This window comes from Gopherus flavomarginatus, chromosome 4 (genome assembly GCF_025201925.1).
Source record: "Gopherus flavomarginatus isolate rGopFla2 chromosome 4, rGopFla2.mat.asm, whole genome shotgun sequence".
Classification (NCBI taxonomy): Eukaryota; Metazoa; Chordata; order Testudines; family Testudinidae; genus Gopherus; species Gopherus flavomarginatus.
The window spans coordinates 132325821-132344018 of NC_066620.1; the positions used below are offsets into that span (position 1 = coordinate 132325821).

The 18198-nt window shown below is 42.7% G+C and overlaps 1 protein-coding gene across 1 annotated transcript in view; it reads left to right on the plus strand.

Moving 5' to 3' along the window:
• The window catches only part of METTL24 (methyltransferase like 24), a 99731-nt gene extending 83743 nt beyond the window's left edge, over positions 1-15988 (plus strand). The window contains exon 5 of the mRNA XM_050951419.1: positions 14939-15988. Coding sequence (XP_050807376.1) covers positions 14939-15253 — 315 coding nt within the window. The 3' untranslated portion in view covers positions 15254-15988. The remainder of the gene's footprint in view (positions 1-14938) is intronic.
• Positions 15989-18198: the final 2210 nt, after the last annotated feature.

Here is an 18198-nt window from a genome sequence, read left to right on the forward strand (position 1 = left end):
TAGGGACGTTTGAGCATGAGCACTTCCACATAGCTTTGAACTAGCAATGAAATATTTGATTCCCCTCTTCATTCCACATGGAAAAAACTGATCCCTTGGAAACGAAGGGATGGTGGTTGACTAACCTGCAATGAATTTGCTCTCTCTCTCTCTTTCGAGGCTGCTGCGCCCACAAGGTGAGTAATTGCTTCCTCCAGCAATCCACTCTCAATTGACCCTTCTCTCCAAGGAGCTCTAAGTGGTGCTCAGAGGATACCAAACATCCTAAATCCCCGTTAACCCTGCTATTTCTAAGATTATCAAGGCAAACTGAACTCTTGCTTCTGTAGTGGGAAATGACACAAGGTTGCAGCCAGTCATTACCTTTAAAACAGTAATTGAGCCATTATTTCATGTGTGAAACATTAGACACCTAAAATCCTCTCCTCGCATACTTTCTTCAGCTGGTTCATTGGGTGTGAGGAAAGGGCCCATTTCCCCCTGACTGGTAGAATACTGTGCACTGTATAGAAATTGAGTAGTATCCCTTTAAATAGTTTGAGTGCCCTCTAGTGGGCCTCCCTGTCTCCTGTTGCTGTCAGAACCTTGCCAGAGCAGCATAGCTGCAGAGTGTTAATAATCACATCTATTTGGAGCCCAACTGTCTGTGCGACTTCCACACATTCTTAAATTGTGGGAAGAAGGACGCAAGAGGGTGGTACATCTTCAGAAGGGTAAAATATTTAGAAAACATAAACCTGGCATTTATAACAACAGATTTAAAACATTTATTAAAACGATGTTTAAAAAAGTGAACAGTACAGAGTTCAAGCATAGAAGTTTCTGGTTATCAGGGAATAACACACAGATTATCAAGGAGTGTGACGTTTGGTTTAAGATCGGATGGTGTAAGGACTACGTAATCTGCAATATCCCTGATTGGGGGTAAAAGACTAACAGGGTACAGTACAGACATTGAGATATGAGGGTATGTTGTTCATATAATGGCTATGTTCAGGTGTGGAGAATAATGAGTGGATACAATGCGGAGGATGGATTGACCCTCATTTGGTGAGATTTAATGTTCAGTGAGTTTATGGTTCCAGTTCATATGGTCCTAGGGACAAAGTCTCTCAGTCCTTTTCTCGTAGTCAATGCACGATGTTGCTCCAGCTCACACCTCCTGGTGCTGTCGCTGGCCAGTGATGTGTTCAGTGTAGATATCCGTGGACCATCGGATGGTGTCTGAGCCCATGAGGCACCACAGGAGCTGTGCGTAGCGTTGACTGATGCCGCAGATCCACAGCACACGCTCATTGCAGGAGTCCCAGGCACCCAGGGCTCCGATGACCAGGGCGTTCATCTGCACCTTGTAGCCCTTCGCTCTCAGGGTGTCAGCCAGGAAAGTGTACTTTTCCAGCTTACGAGCTCGAGTTTTGCAAAAGGCTGGGGTCCTGTTCTCAATACATGTGATGAATCCAATTCATCTCTAATTTCTCAGTCTTATCTTTGGTGTTTCTTGGAACAGCTGTAGATAAAATATACCTAGACATGATGTTTAAGTTGGTGTCCCTTTAAGTTTTTTTATTATTTATGGTGCATTATAAACAACACAGTAGTTTAGAGCAGTGTTTCTCAATCTTATATGATGCCAGGGACTGGCTTCCTAAAGCATGTCAGGGAGATCTCAGGGACAGGTCTATGGACTGGACATTGAGAAAAACTGCTTTAAAGGACAGAGGAAGTGTACTCTGTGCCCCCAGAAGCTTACAGTCTAACCCTGAGACCATTTTGTTCAAGGCTATTATTTACTTCCTGTTATTTAATTTCTATGCATCAATTTTTAATACTTGAATCAACTGTGGCAGGTTTCATTTAAAAAAAGGAAGCCTCTTAGCGGTTTCAGGGCCCACACAGTATCTTGTCAGAGATCACAACCTCAGTGCAGCTAAAGCGCCCTCTCAAAAGCAACACTGTATGGAAGAAAACTCCAAAGAATGAAATGGCCAAGTCCTGACAGTGTGAAAGTCTGAATGTGCTATACTTCCACCATTAAGCAGGGCCTTCTGTGCATGAAATAGTGTGCTCACTGAAGAACAGGGGCTGCTCTTTGATGTCATTAAGAATCTGAGATGGAGTTAAAAATCTTTCCTCTGCAGGTACCCGTACTTTGTTTTCAAGTGGCTTTTTTGTAATCCAGCACTTGAATAAAGTCTCTTCGGTCTATAATTTTTTCCAGTGTCAGTGTTTTTCTTCAGCAAGTCAATGTGTGGTGGCTTTGGCATTGTCTGTATAATTCAATACTGAAAGGAAATAGCTTGAAAACAGAGATCTGGCCCCTAAGCCTCTACAGTCCATCCAGCCACAAAGTCACAGAAGCGATCTGTTATACAGATCAAAATTATCTCCCATAGCGTGGATAGCTAGATTTTACACATAGAGCTGAGGCATATGAACAGAGCTCTAACAGCAGGCATCAGGACAAATACTAACATTTGCAGAGCTTATTTTGTGGGTTAACCCCCTCAAAGGACTCAAATCTCAAAATCAGAAATTCTCTGCTAGGTGGCACCATGCTGGAATCATTGTATATAGACATCCGGCTCCTCAGGGAAGAAATTGGTCAGAAGGTGGGTTTTCCAATAGGTTTTTCAAAATATAGCTTTAATCATAGGAGATGGTCCATAGAGAATCTTATTTCCATTAGTAATCTGTGTACTTTCATTCAAACTTCTCTCTGTCTCACATGCTCACACAATTTCAAAAGAAAATTAGACCAAGGGTCTACCAAGCTCAGCCTCCCACCTGGGAATCCCTGCTCCAAATCAGGCAGAGCAGGCATTTGAATTTGTGACTCCCCGCTCCTAGTGAATGCTCGAATCCCCAGACTATTGGGTATTCTGGGGTCATGTTTGCTTGTTTTTTGGTGAGATTTCTCATCTAGATTTAGTCTGCCAGAGCACACATCTGACCGCTTAGGTGCCAAACTGCAGGATTGGGTATGTGGCCTCTTTCCTCTGCATTTCACTCCTGGCTAGATTAAGCAGCTCCCTGCTCAATTTACTGGCTTCCGAGAATCCCTTTTTTAGCTGTCTAACTCTCACCATGCATTGTATGAAAAGCCTGGATGCCAAACTTCGTGGCAGGATGCCTAAGGGTTAGGTGTTGCATTGCTGAGTGCTACTGTGCCTAAGTACCTTCATGGATTTCACCCTTGGTACATAACAGCAAGTAGGGCAATCAGAGTGGCTCATGAGCAGGTGGTAAATGAACAGATACATGCATACGTTTCTGTGTCTTTGAGCAATGAAAAGCACTGAATAGTAGAATGTTAAACTAAGAAATTCTGGTTTGGGTATATATCACATCCCTGCTAGCATCATATTTCTTTTCTGATCCTTCCAGTATGTTTTTAATAGAAGACATCATTGTGGCTTGGCAACCAACTTTTCTGCAGGATAAAATGAGTTAATAGCCACATTTCAAGTCAGTTTTATGAAAGCAGAACAGAATGTGCAGGCTGCCTGCTGTTCAGCCAGTGCAGCTACAGGGCTATTAATTTTTTAAAGAAAATAACTGTAAATATATTATGACAGAGTGACCTCAAACTATATCACTATGGGGGCAAGAATAGTGGGGAAATGAGAGAATGAAGCAATTTTTCTGAAAAGTTTTCTAAATAGATAACATCTCCATTTTTAAAAATTACAACAGTTCCATGAAGATAAAGTCAGTGGTGTCTAAGGCAGTGCAGCATAGTTCTGTAATGAGCATACTTGTTTAGACTGTAAATTAGCTACAAAAATACAGCAAGGTGCAATTTTTTATATATATATTTTGGAAAAGGAGCAGCCCATTTGAATTTATAAAGAGGAACTACTGTGTTCATCCCTTAACTACTTTTCAACTTAAATGTCATAATGAGTTAAGGAAATACAATTTATATTTATAGTGCTTGTCGAAACAATGGAGTCTAAAATGCTTCACAAGTAAACTGATATATAAACTATTATAGACAAAAAGCTACATTAAAGGTTGCAAACCCAAGCACTGAAAGTTAGGAAGTGCCAGAGTCAAGGATACCTGTGCACCCTTAATTTGGGCCCCTTGTGCTTATGCATTATGATATAGTCTTTAATTACATGATTGCATACTATTTTGTCCACAAGACTCTCTGCCTCGTTCAGAGCACAGAATGGACAATACTGACTTAATGAACAGCTATTCAATATTTTATTTTCTCCTCAGTGTTCAGTGTGTGGCTGTAAGCTTTATTTACTGTACACTGTTCCAACTCTGCTCTGGAGACATATTTATTAGTTTCTTCTTGGACTTTTCTATGGTGCTTAGCATTAAAGTATCTGAGTGCTTCACAAATATTAATTTATTTTCATAACACCGCTGTGAGGTGAAGGAGTGTTATATCCCAATTTTGCAAATTGGAAACTGAGATACAGAGATTAAGGTCAAAAGTATCCACTGATTTTGGGTGCTGAATTTGATACACCTAGGACCTGATTATTTTTATAAGTAACATTATATAGCACTTCATATATTCAAAGCACAGCTCCCACTCCCCATAGTTTCAGCTGCAAGTCAGACCCCACTGCCTCAAGTCAAGCACCTTGAAAATGAGGATTATACAATTAATGACCACCTGCGGAAAATTTGGTGTAAATATTCTACCTAAGTTCGCATAGGAAATTCTGTGGTAGAGGCAGGGGTAGAATCCAGTTCTTCAGAGTAGCATTCAACTGTCTCCAGTTTGCTTTCCCAGCAAGTTCTAGTCATGCCTTTCTGAACTCCCTGTCCTAGTCCCAGTTTCCCCCCTGCTCCTACTCCCAGGTAGGTAGAAGAAAGCAGCACTGCCTTTCAGAACAAGCCTAGCCCATTTCAGAGGGAGGGGAGTGGGGGCAGTGCTTAATTTGTAATGAAAGAGGTGCTGGGACTCAGCCCTGGCAAGCCCCAGCACACATTTAGCACTTTTAGCCAATTTTAGTTAAGTGCTGTGGTGGAGTCCTACACTTACAAAAAGGATTATGGGATCTTAATAGCCACAAGTGGTCAAGGTCCTGGTTTTAAGCCTCATCCACTGGAAGGCACACCACCAATAGCACACTGGAACTTTAGTTCAGAACGGATTGAAAGGGAATAGCACCACCAAATGAATCACAAACACTGCTTCCTACAGCACTTCAGTGTTCCTTGGAGATCTCCCCTCCAAGTGCTCGGACCAACTGGGCATGGAGTGTGAGTTCTCAGTGGATCAAAGCAAAATACATGTCAAAACAGGATTCCATCTACCACAGCCAAAGAGCTGCATACGAAGCACTCCTCAAATGCTCAGATTGTGTGCATTGCATACATGAGTCTGTACACTCTTGTTCTGTCATAACCCTTTGTATGTATGTGTGTGTATGTTTGCATAACAGAAATGTAAATAAAAGTTAAATCACAAAAGTTGAGACAATATTATCGGACATTAAGCCCACAAACAGGAAAATGCATACGCAGATGAAACATTACATTTCACTTATCTTATTTTCCCCTATAGCAAGCATTACAGTAGCACTGTCATGCCTCATGAGTTGCAATATCCAGGCAAAAACAGGAGGTGAAAGGACAAAGTCTGAAAATGATACTAGAAAATATTTTTCATAACTTAACTCCTTGTTTATAGACTCATAGACTCTAGGACTGGAAGGGACCTCGAGAGGTCATCGAGTCCAGTCCCCTGCCCTCATGGCAGGACCAAATACTGTCTAGACCATCCCTAATAGACATTTATCTAACCTACTCTTAAATATCTCCAGAGATGGAGATTCCACAACTTCCCTAGGCAATCTATTCCAGTGTTTAACTACCCTGACAGTTAGGAACTTTTTCCTAATGTCCAATCTAAATCTCCCTTGCTGCAGTTTAAGCCCATTGCTTCTTGTTCTCTCATTGGAGGCTAAGGTGAACAAGTTTTCTCCCTCCTCTTGATGACACCCTTTTAGATACCTGAAAAACTGCTATCATGTCCCCTCTCAGTCTTCTCTTTTCCAAACTAAACAAACCCAATTCCTTCAGCCTTCCTTCATAGGTCATGTTCTCAAGACCTTTAATCATTCTTGTTGCTCTTCTCTGGACCCTTTCCAATTTCTCCACATCTTTCTTGAAATGTGCCCAGAATTGGACACAATACTCCAGTTGAGGCCTAACCAGCGCAGAGTAAAGCGGAAGAATGACTTCTCGCGTCTTGTTTACAACACACCTGTTAATACATCCCAGAATCATGTTTGCTTTTTTTTGCAACAGTATCACACTGTTGACTCATATTAAGCTTGTGGTCCACTATGACCCCTAGATCTCTTTCTGCCATACTCCTTCCTAGACAGTCTCTTCCCATTCTGTATGTGTGAAACTGATTGTTCCTTCCTAAGTGGAGCACTTTGCATTTATCTTTATTGAACTTCATCCTGTTTACCTCAGACCATTTCTCCAATTTGTCCAGATCATTTTGAATTTTGACCCTGTCCTCCAAAGCAGTTGCAATCCCTCCCAGTTTGGTATCGTCCGCAAACTTAATAAGCGTACTTTCTATGCCAACATCTAAATCGTTGATGAAGATATTGAACAGAACCGGTCCCAAAACAGACCCCTGCGCAACCCCACTTGTTATACCTTTCCAGCAGGATTGGGAGCCATTAACAACTACTCTCTGAGTACGGTTATCCAGCCAGTTATGCACCCACCTTATAGTAGCCCCATCTAAATTGTACTTTCCTAGTTTATCTATAAGAATATCATGTGAGACCGTATCAAATGCCTTACTAAAAAGTCTAGGTATATCACATCCACCGCTTCTCCCTTATCCACAAGGCTCGTTATCCTATCAAAGAATGCTATCAGATTAGTTTGACACGATTTGTTCTTTACAAATCCATGCTGGCTATTCCCTATCACCTTACCACCTTCCAAGTGTTTGCAGATGATTTCTTTAATTACCTGCTCCATTATCTTCCCTGGCACAGAAGTTAAACTAACTGGTCTGTAGTTTCCTGGGTTGTTTTTATTTCCCTTTTTATAGATGGGCACTATATTTGCCCCCTTCCAGTCTTCTGGAATCTCCCCCGTCTCCCATGATTTCCCAAAGATAATAGCTAGAGGCTCAGATACCTCTTCTATTAACTCCTTGAGTATTCTAGGATGCATTTCATCAGGCCCTGGTGACTTGCAGGCATCTAACTTTTCTAAGTGATTTTTTACTTGCTCTTTCCTTATTTTCTCTTCTAAACCTACCCTCTTCCCATAAGCATTCACTATACTAGACATTCCTTCAGACTTCTCAGTGAAGACCGAAACAAAGAAGTCATTAAGCATCTCTGCCATTTCCAAGTCTCCCGTTACTGTTTCCCCCTCATTGAGCAGTGGGCCTACCCTGTCCTTAGTCTTCCTCTTGCTTCTAATGTATTGTATTGCATCTGCAATAGGGCTAGGAATCTACCCATGTGCTTGGCGTTATTTGAACATACAAAGTATGCCTGGGGTTTTATAAAAGATTTCAATGGAAGGGAGATATACTATCCAGAAATGAGCTCTCGGAAATACCTTCCTGTGCAGATTTACAAAATAAACTTAGCAGCTAAGACACAGCCTCCTCTGCTGCACATTAAAAGCCGTTATGAATTTTCTGCTGGAAGTTAATTCCCAGTTTAACTAATGCTCTAGTTTAACCGCTCTGTACACACTGTTATGTATGTTAAGAAAGTTAATACTTTAAAGAAAATCATCCAAATATCACAGCAACAGAGTTGGCAAAAGAAAAGGAAAGGAAAAAAAACGGACGTTTGTGAGGAGCATGTTTTTCTTCCTTAGCCAAGATTTTTTTTTTTTTTTGGAAAGAAAATTCCATTGCTGTTTGTTTCAGTGAAGACATTTAACTTCCAACAAAAATGATAAAAAACCCCACTCAAATTCTCCTATGCCCAAACTGAAAAAATAGCTTTAAAGTTACTCCTGAAAAGCAATTTAGATGCTTTCAGTGATGCTAGGAAGCCTACAGTAAAAATACACTAGTAATTAACATTTCAATAAGAATCTAGACAACATAATCTTCAGAGACCATATCTACTTTATCATGCACCAAAGAGATGTTTTACTGTGGTGTTGATAAATCTCTCAAGGGTTTAGTCCAGCAATGTTCAAACTGTAATCTGTAAATGTATTGCACATTCAGGCATATGGGAACAGTCTTTAGGATGAAGACAAAATTCCTGCTGTAATGGAACAAGTAACAGTAGCAACGCAACACTAGTGGATTATTGTAGTCATCAACTTCTACACTGTGATTTTACTTTCATTCCTATCATTTATAGTAATGATTCTGATTAATATTGAATTTGCAAATTGCAAGTGTATTAATTTGTTTAACTCAATTGTCCCCATTAATAGGTAGAATATATAGGAAAAGGCAGTTGAAAAATCCAGTATTTAAAGGTAGCAACACCAAGGTATTGTTCCTGAAATAATTTGGGAGCCTCTTGATACTTCCTGTTCCAGTGTCTTTTTGTCAAGTTGTATATTTTTGGCCTCATTCAGCAGAGCTCATTGTCTGACAGTCTTTGGTAAGTGAAAAGGTGAGGAGAGGCAGCAATCAAAAGTCCGGCATGTAAAGCAATATTTCCTTTCCCTCGGTTTGCACACACTCACATTCTCCTTTAGACACTGAAGGCCACTGAAGTTATTTACAACCCTGGCAACTGCTCTCCAGACTTTAGAAAGTTACTAGGAATTTATTTGCTGACTGAAAGATGGGGAAGGAGTGAGCTTCACCAAGAGGCTGCCACCCTTCTGTCTCCTAGCATGTATGAGTGAATTTAACGCTTACGAAAACTAGGGACAAACAGCACTTCCTTCAGCCAAGGCACAGCACAAGCTGTAAGAGCGCTCTCACAACCATTTTGCCAGCGTGGCTCACTCCTGACCTGCAGCACTCCCTGCTACTCTAGGCTGGGGCCTCTCTTGAGCAGACTTCAGTTATGCCAGAGAAGGAAAGCTCTTTCTGCCAGTAAGAGTATAGCTAATTGAATACTAAATACGTGAATCCCATAATCCCCGGCAAAAGCAAGCATGTGTGTTGCAATGTGGGGGTTGGGAAGGCATTCTGAACAACAGATTACTGTGCAAGCTCGACTCTCGCCAACAGCAGTTGGCCCAATAAAAACTATTACCTCCCCCACCTTGTCTTTCTAATATCCTAGGACCAACACAGCTAGAACAACACTGCATAGACTAGCCACGATCATTTTTAGGTTTGGGAAACAGTCCCATAAAACCACCATACTCCTGGGGGAATTCTGCACCACTGCACATGCGTAGAATTTGTGTCCCCTGCAAATTTCTTTGCTTCCCCCCAGAAAAATGACTTTCTGACAGGGAAGCCACAAAAGCGGTCATGTGACCATCCTCAGCAGTATGTTTTGGGTGCCCAGGGCAGCCGGCAGAGAGGTAAATCACTGTGGGGCAGAGGGCAAGACTGGGGAAGACCTAGCTGGTAGCTCCTATCCTGTGCCGGGCTCAGCTTCTTGTCTCCTCTGGGTTGGGGAGGATGGGACTTCCTCTTCCCCTGCACAGCATCCAGAGCCGGGTCAGACTCACCCCCCAGATTTCTCCCCAGGCTGCAGGAAACTCTGCAAACTCTCCTCCTCCCTGCTTCCTGACCCATTGCTCCTCAGCTGCAGGGGAAGGGATCACTGTACAGGGAGCTGCTCCGGCATCTGCCTTATCCCTGTGCATCCAGACCCCTTCATACCCAGACCTTCCTGCCAACCCTCACTCCCACTCACCCAGAACCCCACGTGCCAGGTCCTTGCACCTGGACCACCCTGACAACTTGTCTGGATCCCCACTCCACCTAGACCCAACCAGCTGCACCTGGAGTCCCACCCCACTTATCCCCACCCCACTAAGCCCCACCCCCCAGCATCTGGACCCCCCCCACTAAAACATCCAGAGCCCCCAATGAGCTCTATTCACACCCAACCTCCACACCACTGAGCTCCAACCACCTTCACCTGGATCCCCCTGCAGAGTCCCATTACCGTTGCACCCAGAACCGCCGCCAACAAACCGTTGTGCATCTAGATCCTCCCTGCACTCAGCTTGCGCCCCACAGAACCCTCTCAATGGCACACCTGGATCCTCCCACACTAAGGCCTGGTCTACACTGGGTAGGGCGGGCGGAGAATTGATCTAAGATATGCAACTTCAGCTATGAGAATAGCGTAGCTGAAGTCAACATATCTTAGATTGACTTACCTTCTGTCCTCACTGCACGGGATCGATGTCCGCAGCTCCCCCGTCAACTCCGCTTCCGCCTCTTGCCCTGGTGGAGTTCCAGAGTCGATGGCAGAGCATTCAGGAATTAATTTATCACATCTAGACGAGATGCGATAAATTGAACCCTGATAGATCAATCGCTACCCGCCAATCCAGCATGTAGTGTGGACGTACCCTAAGCTCCTCCACACTTGGAGCCTGCTGGGCTGAGCTTGCCTGCCCACTCCTGGTGCACCTGGCACAGAGGGGCAGGGCTGCAGGGTGTTTCTGGGGCAGGTCTGGTCCCTGTCTCAGGGTTTGGTGCAGCCTCACCACTGAGTCTGTGTCCTAGGGCGGAGGGGTGGGGGCGGGTGGAGCTGCAGAATGATCTCCCACCTCTGTGCAGGCAGTGGCCAGGGCTGACCTTACCATGATGCGAACTGAGGCAGCCACCTCAGGTGCCAGGCTGGGGGGGGGAACACCCCTAGGACCCAGAGTGTAGAAAATTGTGTCTGCTGCTGGTGCATATGTATTCTCTCTGCTCTAGATGCACAGAGATGGTGGAGTGCTGTGCTGGAGGAAGGTGAGCAGGAATAACAGAAAGCAGCAGGAGCTGCAGGGAGAGAGAGGAGGAGACTCTTATGTACCTCTCTAGCACCCCCCAGGAGCCTGGCCTGATTAACACTAGCTTCTCAGGGAGCTTTCTGTTTTCTGCTGCTTCCCTGAACCCACTTGAAGAGAACAGGCAGTCAGCTGAAGTAGTAGGAACCAGTTAGGCCCTTAAGACGCTGATATCTTCCCTCACTCAGGCCCTGCTATCAGCCTGATTATTTGTCCCCTTCAACTGAGTATTGAGAGTCACTATAACTGGCACAGTACAGCAGTCATGAGTGAAAGAAGAAAACGCCCCTCTGGGGCAGCATTCAGAAAAAGAAAGCAAGCAAAGGAAGCTTTTCCATCTAAGCAGGAAGAAGCTGTCCCGAGATACATAGACAAATGCTCATGGTGAGCCTTCTGGCCCCAGTGAGGATGTGGGTGTTGAGGAGATCCCTGATATTCCAGTTAGAGTGCAGGTGACCTGGCAGCTATGGCAGCATCCATATCTCCTTCTCAAATGGATGTAACCATGCACATTCCTGAAGAAAAGTGCAGATCAGAGAAGAGTGTGGTGGAGGCAGAAGCAGCTGCAGCTGAGTTTAGTTCCTTAAGTCTAGATGATACAGGACTGAGGACCCACTTGAGCAGTAGCCTGAGGGACTTCCTTGTACTGCATGGGCCACAGCAAGTGAAAAACTTCATGTTCCCCAAAGAGAATGAAAATAGAAGTTTCCATGCAACACATTAACTGGCATGAAATCCCCAATGGTGACAAAGTGGCGAGGCCATGGCTTATGTACTAAAAAACCCAGAATGCTGCATACTGTTTTTGTTGCAAACTCTTCCAGTCTAATATTCAAGCCACATTGGGTTCTACAGGAAAAAAAAGGACTCGAAAAATCTGGCTAGAAATCTGGAATGCCATGAGAAGGCAGCAAATCACCAGAGAGCATTCCATAGGTGGAAAGAGCTTGAGATGAGACTAAGGTTAAAGGCCACCATAGATGATCAGCAGCAAGAGAAGGTTGCATCAGAGTCTCTTTACTGGCAAAATGCTCTGAAATGGCTCATTGCCATTGTGAGAATGCTTGCTACCCAAAACCTAGCTGGCTCCTCAGATCAGCGGTATGTGCCAAACAATGGAAACTTCCTTAAAATTGTGGAGCTGATGGCTGAGTTTGATGCTGTACTCCAGGAGCATCTAAGAAGAGTCTCCACCCACAAAATGTACACACACCACTACCTTGGAAAAACAATTCAAAATGATATCAAAGAGTTACTGGCAACAAAAGTCAAACAGAAGATTGTGGCAGATCTGAAGTCAGCAAGATATTACTCTAAGAACGGGAGTACTTGTGGCACCTTAGAGACTAACAAATTTATTTGAGCACAAGCTTTCGTGGCCTACAGCCCACTTCATCGGATGCAAGATATTACTCTGTTATTCTGTACTGCACACCTGAAATCAGCCATATGGAACAAATGACTTTAATGATGCATTTTGTAACAACAGAACCTAGTGAAAGTGTCCTGCAATGGTGACTGTCAGAGAGCATTTTCTAGCATTTATTGACATTGATGATTTAGTTGGGAATTGGTTCTGCTTCGAGCAGGGGGTTGGACTAGATGACCTCCTGAGGTCCCTTCCAACCCTGATATTCTATGATACTACAGGAGCTGGTATGACATATGTGCTTCTTAAAAAGCTGGAAAATACAGGAATTGTGGTAACTAACATGAGAGGTCAGGGCTACAATAATGGTGCAAACATGAGAGGAAAGAACACAGGAGTGCAGACGTAGATCCGAGAGTTAAACCCTCGAGCTTTTTTTGTCCTATGCAGTTCTCATTCACTGAACTTGGTGGTCAGTGAGGCAGCATCAGCTTCTAGTGAGGCTTCTGAATTTTTTAATGTAATTCAACGCATCTATGTATTTTTCTCTGCATCAACTCATCAATGGCAAATTTTGAAACAACATCTGGGAACATCCTCTCTTACACTGAAATCATTGAGTGCCACATGATGGGAAAGTTGAGAGGTGGTGATAAAGCCTATCAAACACCAAATTGGGAAGATAGATGATACCATAGTTGCCATTATGGAGGATAATGCTATGACAGGAATTGTTTGTGGGAGAACAGTGGCAGAGGGAAATGGAATCCCCAGAAACAACTTCAAATTTCTGTGTGGCTTAGCGTTGTGGCATGACATACTGTTGAAATAAATGTTGTAAGCAGGAGACTCCAAGATATTGACCTTGATATATCTGAAGCAATGGAACAACTGGACAAAGCAAAGTTGTACCTACAGTCTTACTGGTCAGATGAGGGATTTCAAAACATTCTGAAGAGTGCACAGAAGCTAGCAGAGGAACTTCACACTGAAGCTATTTTCCCACCCATTCAAGAATACAAGAGTCACTGAAGAAGACATTTTGATTACGAGGCATGGGATAATCCCATAAGAGACCCAAACAACAATTCAAAGTTAAATTCTTTAACCAGGTGCTAGATTGTGCAATACAGTCAGTTGAAGAACATTTCATGCAGCTCAGGGAACATAGCAGTATATTTGGGATGTTGTATGATATTCCAAAATTCCTTGCCTGAAGACGACCTACACCAGCAATGCAGGGCACTAGAGACAGTGTTGACACATGATGGCGTGCGCAATATTGATGCAAGTGATTTAGGTGACAAACTGAAAGCCCTTTTAAGATACATTTCAGCAGGATCAACTTCAAAGGCTGTTCTGGAATAAATGTGCACAAATAAGATGACCACCCTCTTTCCAAATGCTTTTGTTGCTCTGCGCATATTTCTAACACTTCCTGTAACAGTTGCCAGTGGAGAATGTAGCTTCTCCAAGCTGAAGTTAATAAAAACAAATCTACACTCCACAGTGACACAGGAGAGGCTGGTCAGCCTTGCAACCATCTCAATGGAGCGTGAGCTGGCCCAGACCGTAGACCTTCAGGAAGCAGGTCAAATATTTGTAACCAGGCGGCACGGAAAGCACCACTTTGATTATTTGAGCAGATAAAAATGCCAGTGTTTACTATGCAGACAAGAAAAGTTAATTTTCAAACGACTGAACAGCAAATGTAACACAATTTTTGAACAAGGCATTTTAAGTTGTTAGTTCTCCTTTATTGGGGTAGGTAGCAGAGGAGAACAGGAAGGTGGTATAATTGAGACCTTTCAAAGTTCTGGCCCAAGCGAGGGGCATGGAGGCATCATTTGAGCTCCCTGCCTCAGGTACCAAAATGTTGTGGGCTGGCCCTGGTAGTGGCCTGTGCTCCGCAATGCCATACTGAAGCCTACACATTTATTTGACAAATAAAATTTGCAGAATTTTTAAATATTGTGTGCAGAATTGTTTGGCACAGAATGCCCTCGAGAATAAGACCAATAACAATATCTCTGTTACCCTCTGCTGCCCTTGTCTGTTGTATGCAGTTGTTTTGTCCTCATATACTTAGATTGGAAGGTCTTTGTAGTGGGAGGGGGGAAGAGAGAGAGAGAGAGAGACACTGTGTGTGTGTGTCCTAACACAATAGTATTGATTGGGGCCCCCAGTATTATTGCTGTACAAACAAACATAACTTTTACAGGGGCTCACTGGATTTTGTAATACTAAAAAAAGTAATGGACAAATAGCACTTCCTTCAGCCAAGGTTAAAGAAAAGAATGATCTGACTATCTTTGCATATCAATGGGTGTTCCTCACCCCTATAACTTTGAGGCACTCACAGGATTTGTAAAGGAATAATAAAATATAGTGGTTTAATGACCACATTAGTACCCTCATTAGAAGCCTCAGACTACAAAGCATTTAAAACAGCGGGTTGGGAGGGGAAGTTATGAACAAGCAATTATGAAACTTCAAAAACTAGTTCAATTATCCCCAGGAGGTGCTGGGATTTCTAAATAAAAACAGCCATACTCAAGAGTAATTAAGTAAAATTGAATGAAATTGAAAAGCCTGGCACTTCAGATGGTTGTCAACAGCAATTGTGAAGTCTGTCTTTTTCATAAAGTAATTAGTTTTTTGTTTCAGATTGATGTCCTCAAGGCAGATATGGAAAGTGCGGAGTGGAAAATTTTGGAAAACCTGATTCTGGAAGACATTGTTGAACAGATAGGACAATTGGTCTTTGAAGTTCACATTCATTGGCCTGGATTTGAGGTCAGTGGCAATGACAGCACGGTGGTCCGATACTGGTACAGTCTTCTCAAAGAATTAGAACTCAAGGATTTCAGGCTTTTTCACACTTACAAAGACTTATTGAAACCACAGATGTTTCTGAAGAAGGAAGCCTTCAATGCAAGTAGCTGTTACACATTAAGCTGGGTGAACACAAGATGGAAGTAGCATAAAGGAATTGATGACATGTAATCATCCCACTCAACAGCATTAGTGAAAAAGACATTGGAGCAGCTGACAAAAGTTACTGAACTTGCAAACCGAGGCCCTGCTGTCAAAATGAACTGTTTTTCTGTTTCTCAGCAGTATCGCAAAAGCTGGATGTTATCATGCTTTGCTTCTGAGTACTAGAAAGAGATCTGGTGTTGAAATTGTTTTGTACAGTGCATCTTTCATGGTTACATTGATAGACTTTATTAGAAATAGATGAGAGACTTTTTAAGTGTTTGTCTAAAGTGGTTAACTCTTCTCCACCCATGGCTGTGGATTGACCCCAGCTTCCCTAAAGGTCAGCAAAGAGAGTTTGCCTATTCTGTCCCTGAAAATTCACTGGGAGCGGCTCTAGTACAGTGTACACCAAGAGACGCTGCTGAAAAAATCAGTGATACAAATAAGTTACTTTCTCATAAATGATTATGGTTAGACTAGCACCTTTTAGTACTTTAAAAACAAACACTCCCATGATAATTATGGCAGATTGTCTTCCAATCAACAATTACTTAAAACGGGACAGTCAGTGGAAAATATAGTCAATTTACAAAAAAGGTGTTTTGTATTTTCAGATACTACACCTGCCCCTGAATGTATATCCATGCCAGCTCCTACTCCACATGCATTCTTCACTCAAATCAGTCCCCCTTCCAACGGCTAACGAGCTGAAATCACTCAACTGGCCCATCCAGGTCTCTCTCAGAAGCCCAACTGCTCAGTAGGCCCAAGCAATATATTTTAAAACTTCCCAGAAAAGTCATTTTCCCATCACTTTACCAGAAACATAAAGGAGTGCATGGTTTATGTGAACATTTTGAAAACTTTAGCCCATCCAATACCACCCATCTGAGGGCGGTTAAGAGAGAATTTAGTATTATTATGTAATGTATTCCCATTAAACTTTGTATTAAATAAAATGCACTTAGTCTCCCTTGCTTTGGTACTTCCCCTTCCTTTTCTGTTCTTTAACTTCCTTTACTTTCCCATTTGCTCTGAGTCTTGATGTTTCTCCTCTCCCACTCATTTTTCTCTCTGTCCGCAATTAATTTTACTATGTTTAATAAGACTCTCCTCAATCACTCTTTTCCTGGTTTGTTCCCTTAATTCTTTCTCTCTCCCCTTATAAGCCTAGTACGTCCCTCGTTCCTTTGGGCACGCATGTCTTCACAAACTCCCTGCTGCGCTGCTACACCATACGCACTGGCATGCTATACAGACCTGCCTTCCAAGGCTTGGCAAACAGAGGAAGTGTATGTACCATTTTCCTAACACTTGTGTACCATACTAAATGGGTTCCCTGCTACACAATTTCCCCAGATCCATTAACTAGTCCCACACAAATACATCAGTCAGTTCTTCCCCACCCCCCTTCCTGGCTCCTCTTACAAGCAGCATCTTCTCCAGTCAAGATGGTAGCAGCAGCCTGCTCAGCTCAATGTGAGGATTCTCCTCCTCTTCCCTTCCCCTGCTGCTTAATACTGCCTCCCTTGGCTCCTCCCCCAGCAACCTCCAAGCCAGCCATTCAGAACATAGTAATTACCATGGTGGAGCAGATTAGTGATCCATCTACTCTGTAGCACAAGCCAGTACTAGATGCTTCAGTGGAAGAGGCAACTTCAGTCCAAGTTGACAAGTATGGAATAACTCACATCTCCCTCCCACCAAGGAATTTTCTTCTTATTCCCCTCACTGAGAGGCTACATTATGCCCTGATGCAACTGGGTTTCTCACTTCCAAACATTTAAAACAGGTAAAAGAAGTCCTTGCTATTTATGTGGCTAAATGTCCATTTTTTTTTTATTTTTTTGACTCCAAGTAAGTTCGTGGCCTCATTGTTATCTTATGAGAGAGAGCTCCACAAGAGGCTGGGGCTTCCAGACAGATCAATGTATAGAGGATCCAGTTTATAGATAAGCATTCAGTTTCCATTTCTGTACTAACTTGGGTCCAGGCAGCAGTGCTCTGATGTCATGCTGAACAAATCCCTGAATAAACGCTGTAATTACCAATTGTCTCCGAAGAACAACAACACTGAAGAAGCCTTGCAGCTAAGCACTGCACTGACTGATTCACAACATCTACCTGTAGTTAGAGATTCCACGGAGGGAGCTTTGCATGGAGTCAATCTCCACAAATGAAGCAAATTAGTGTTCTGTTCAAGAAGCTGTGATCCTATGGAACAATCTTTGAATGAAAGTTGAGATGAAATTCCTTCTGTACTACAAGCACGTTGGATGCAAGCTCTTATGTAGTGAACAGTACTATCCTTTAGGGGACACAGAGCCATAAGAGTTTGTATAAAAAAATGCCTAAAGAAGTCAGACTTCCTCAACTGTTACATGGATCTGACCTTACATGTGATCACTAAGAATCCTAAGAATGCCTGAGGAGTCATTTTTCAGAAGTCAGATTGGGATAGTATAAATCTGGGTGTGATTAACAACTTGGTTTTAGAAATAGTGCCACATCATCTTTTCCAGTGGGACAGACAACTAAACTTGTAATCTGTAATAACTAGCTCCAGATTAGTAGTGTAAGAAAGCACAAGTTAGTGGTTCAAAACATGGATTATGTCAACTTTTCCCAAAAAATTGAATTAGGATTCTAAAGGAGACGCACAAGTTTATTATAGTTTATGTCTCCAAAACAATATAGGAGTGTAATTATGGAAATAGACTGAAGTTCCATCATGCATCTCTTGACGTTACAGCAGACTTGTAACTTTAGAATACCCGGAGCTCATCACTTTTCTTTAGAATTTACTGGCTTAGATTAGACAGGAAACTCTTTAGCATAGTGCAGGTCGTTCTACTATTTTGGGGAAAAAATGAGCAATTCTAGTTTGCCTTATACACTATCCAGGCCTTCAGCTTTAGAGTCCCTGGGTCTGGCTGTAACAGGTA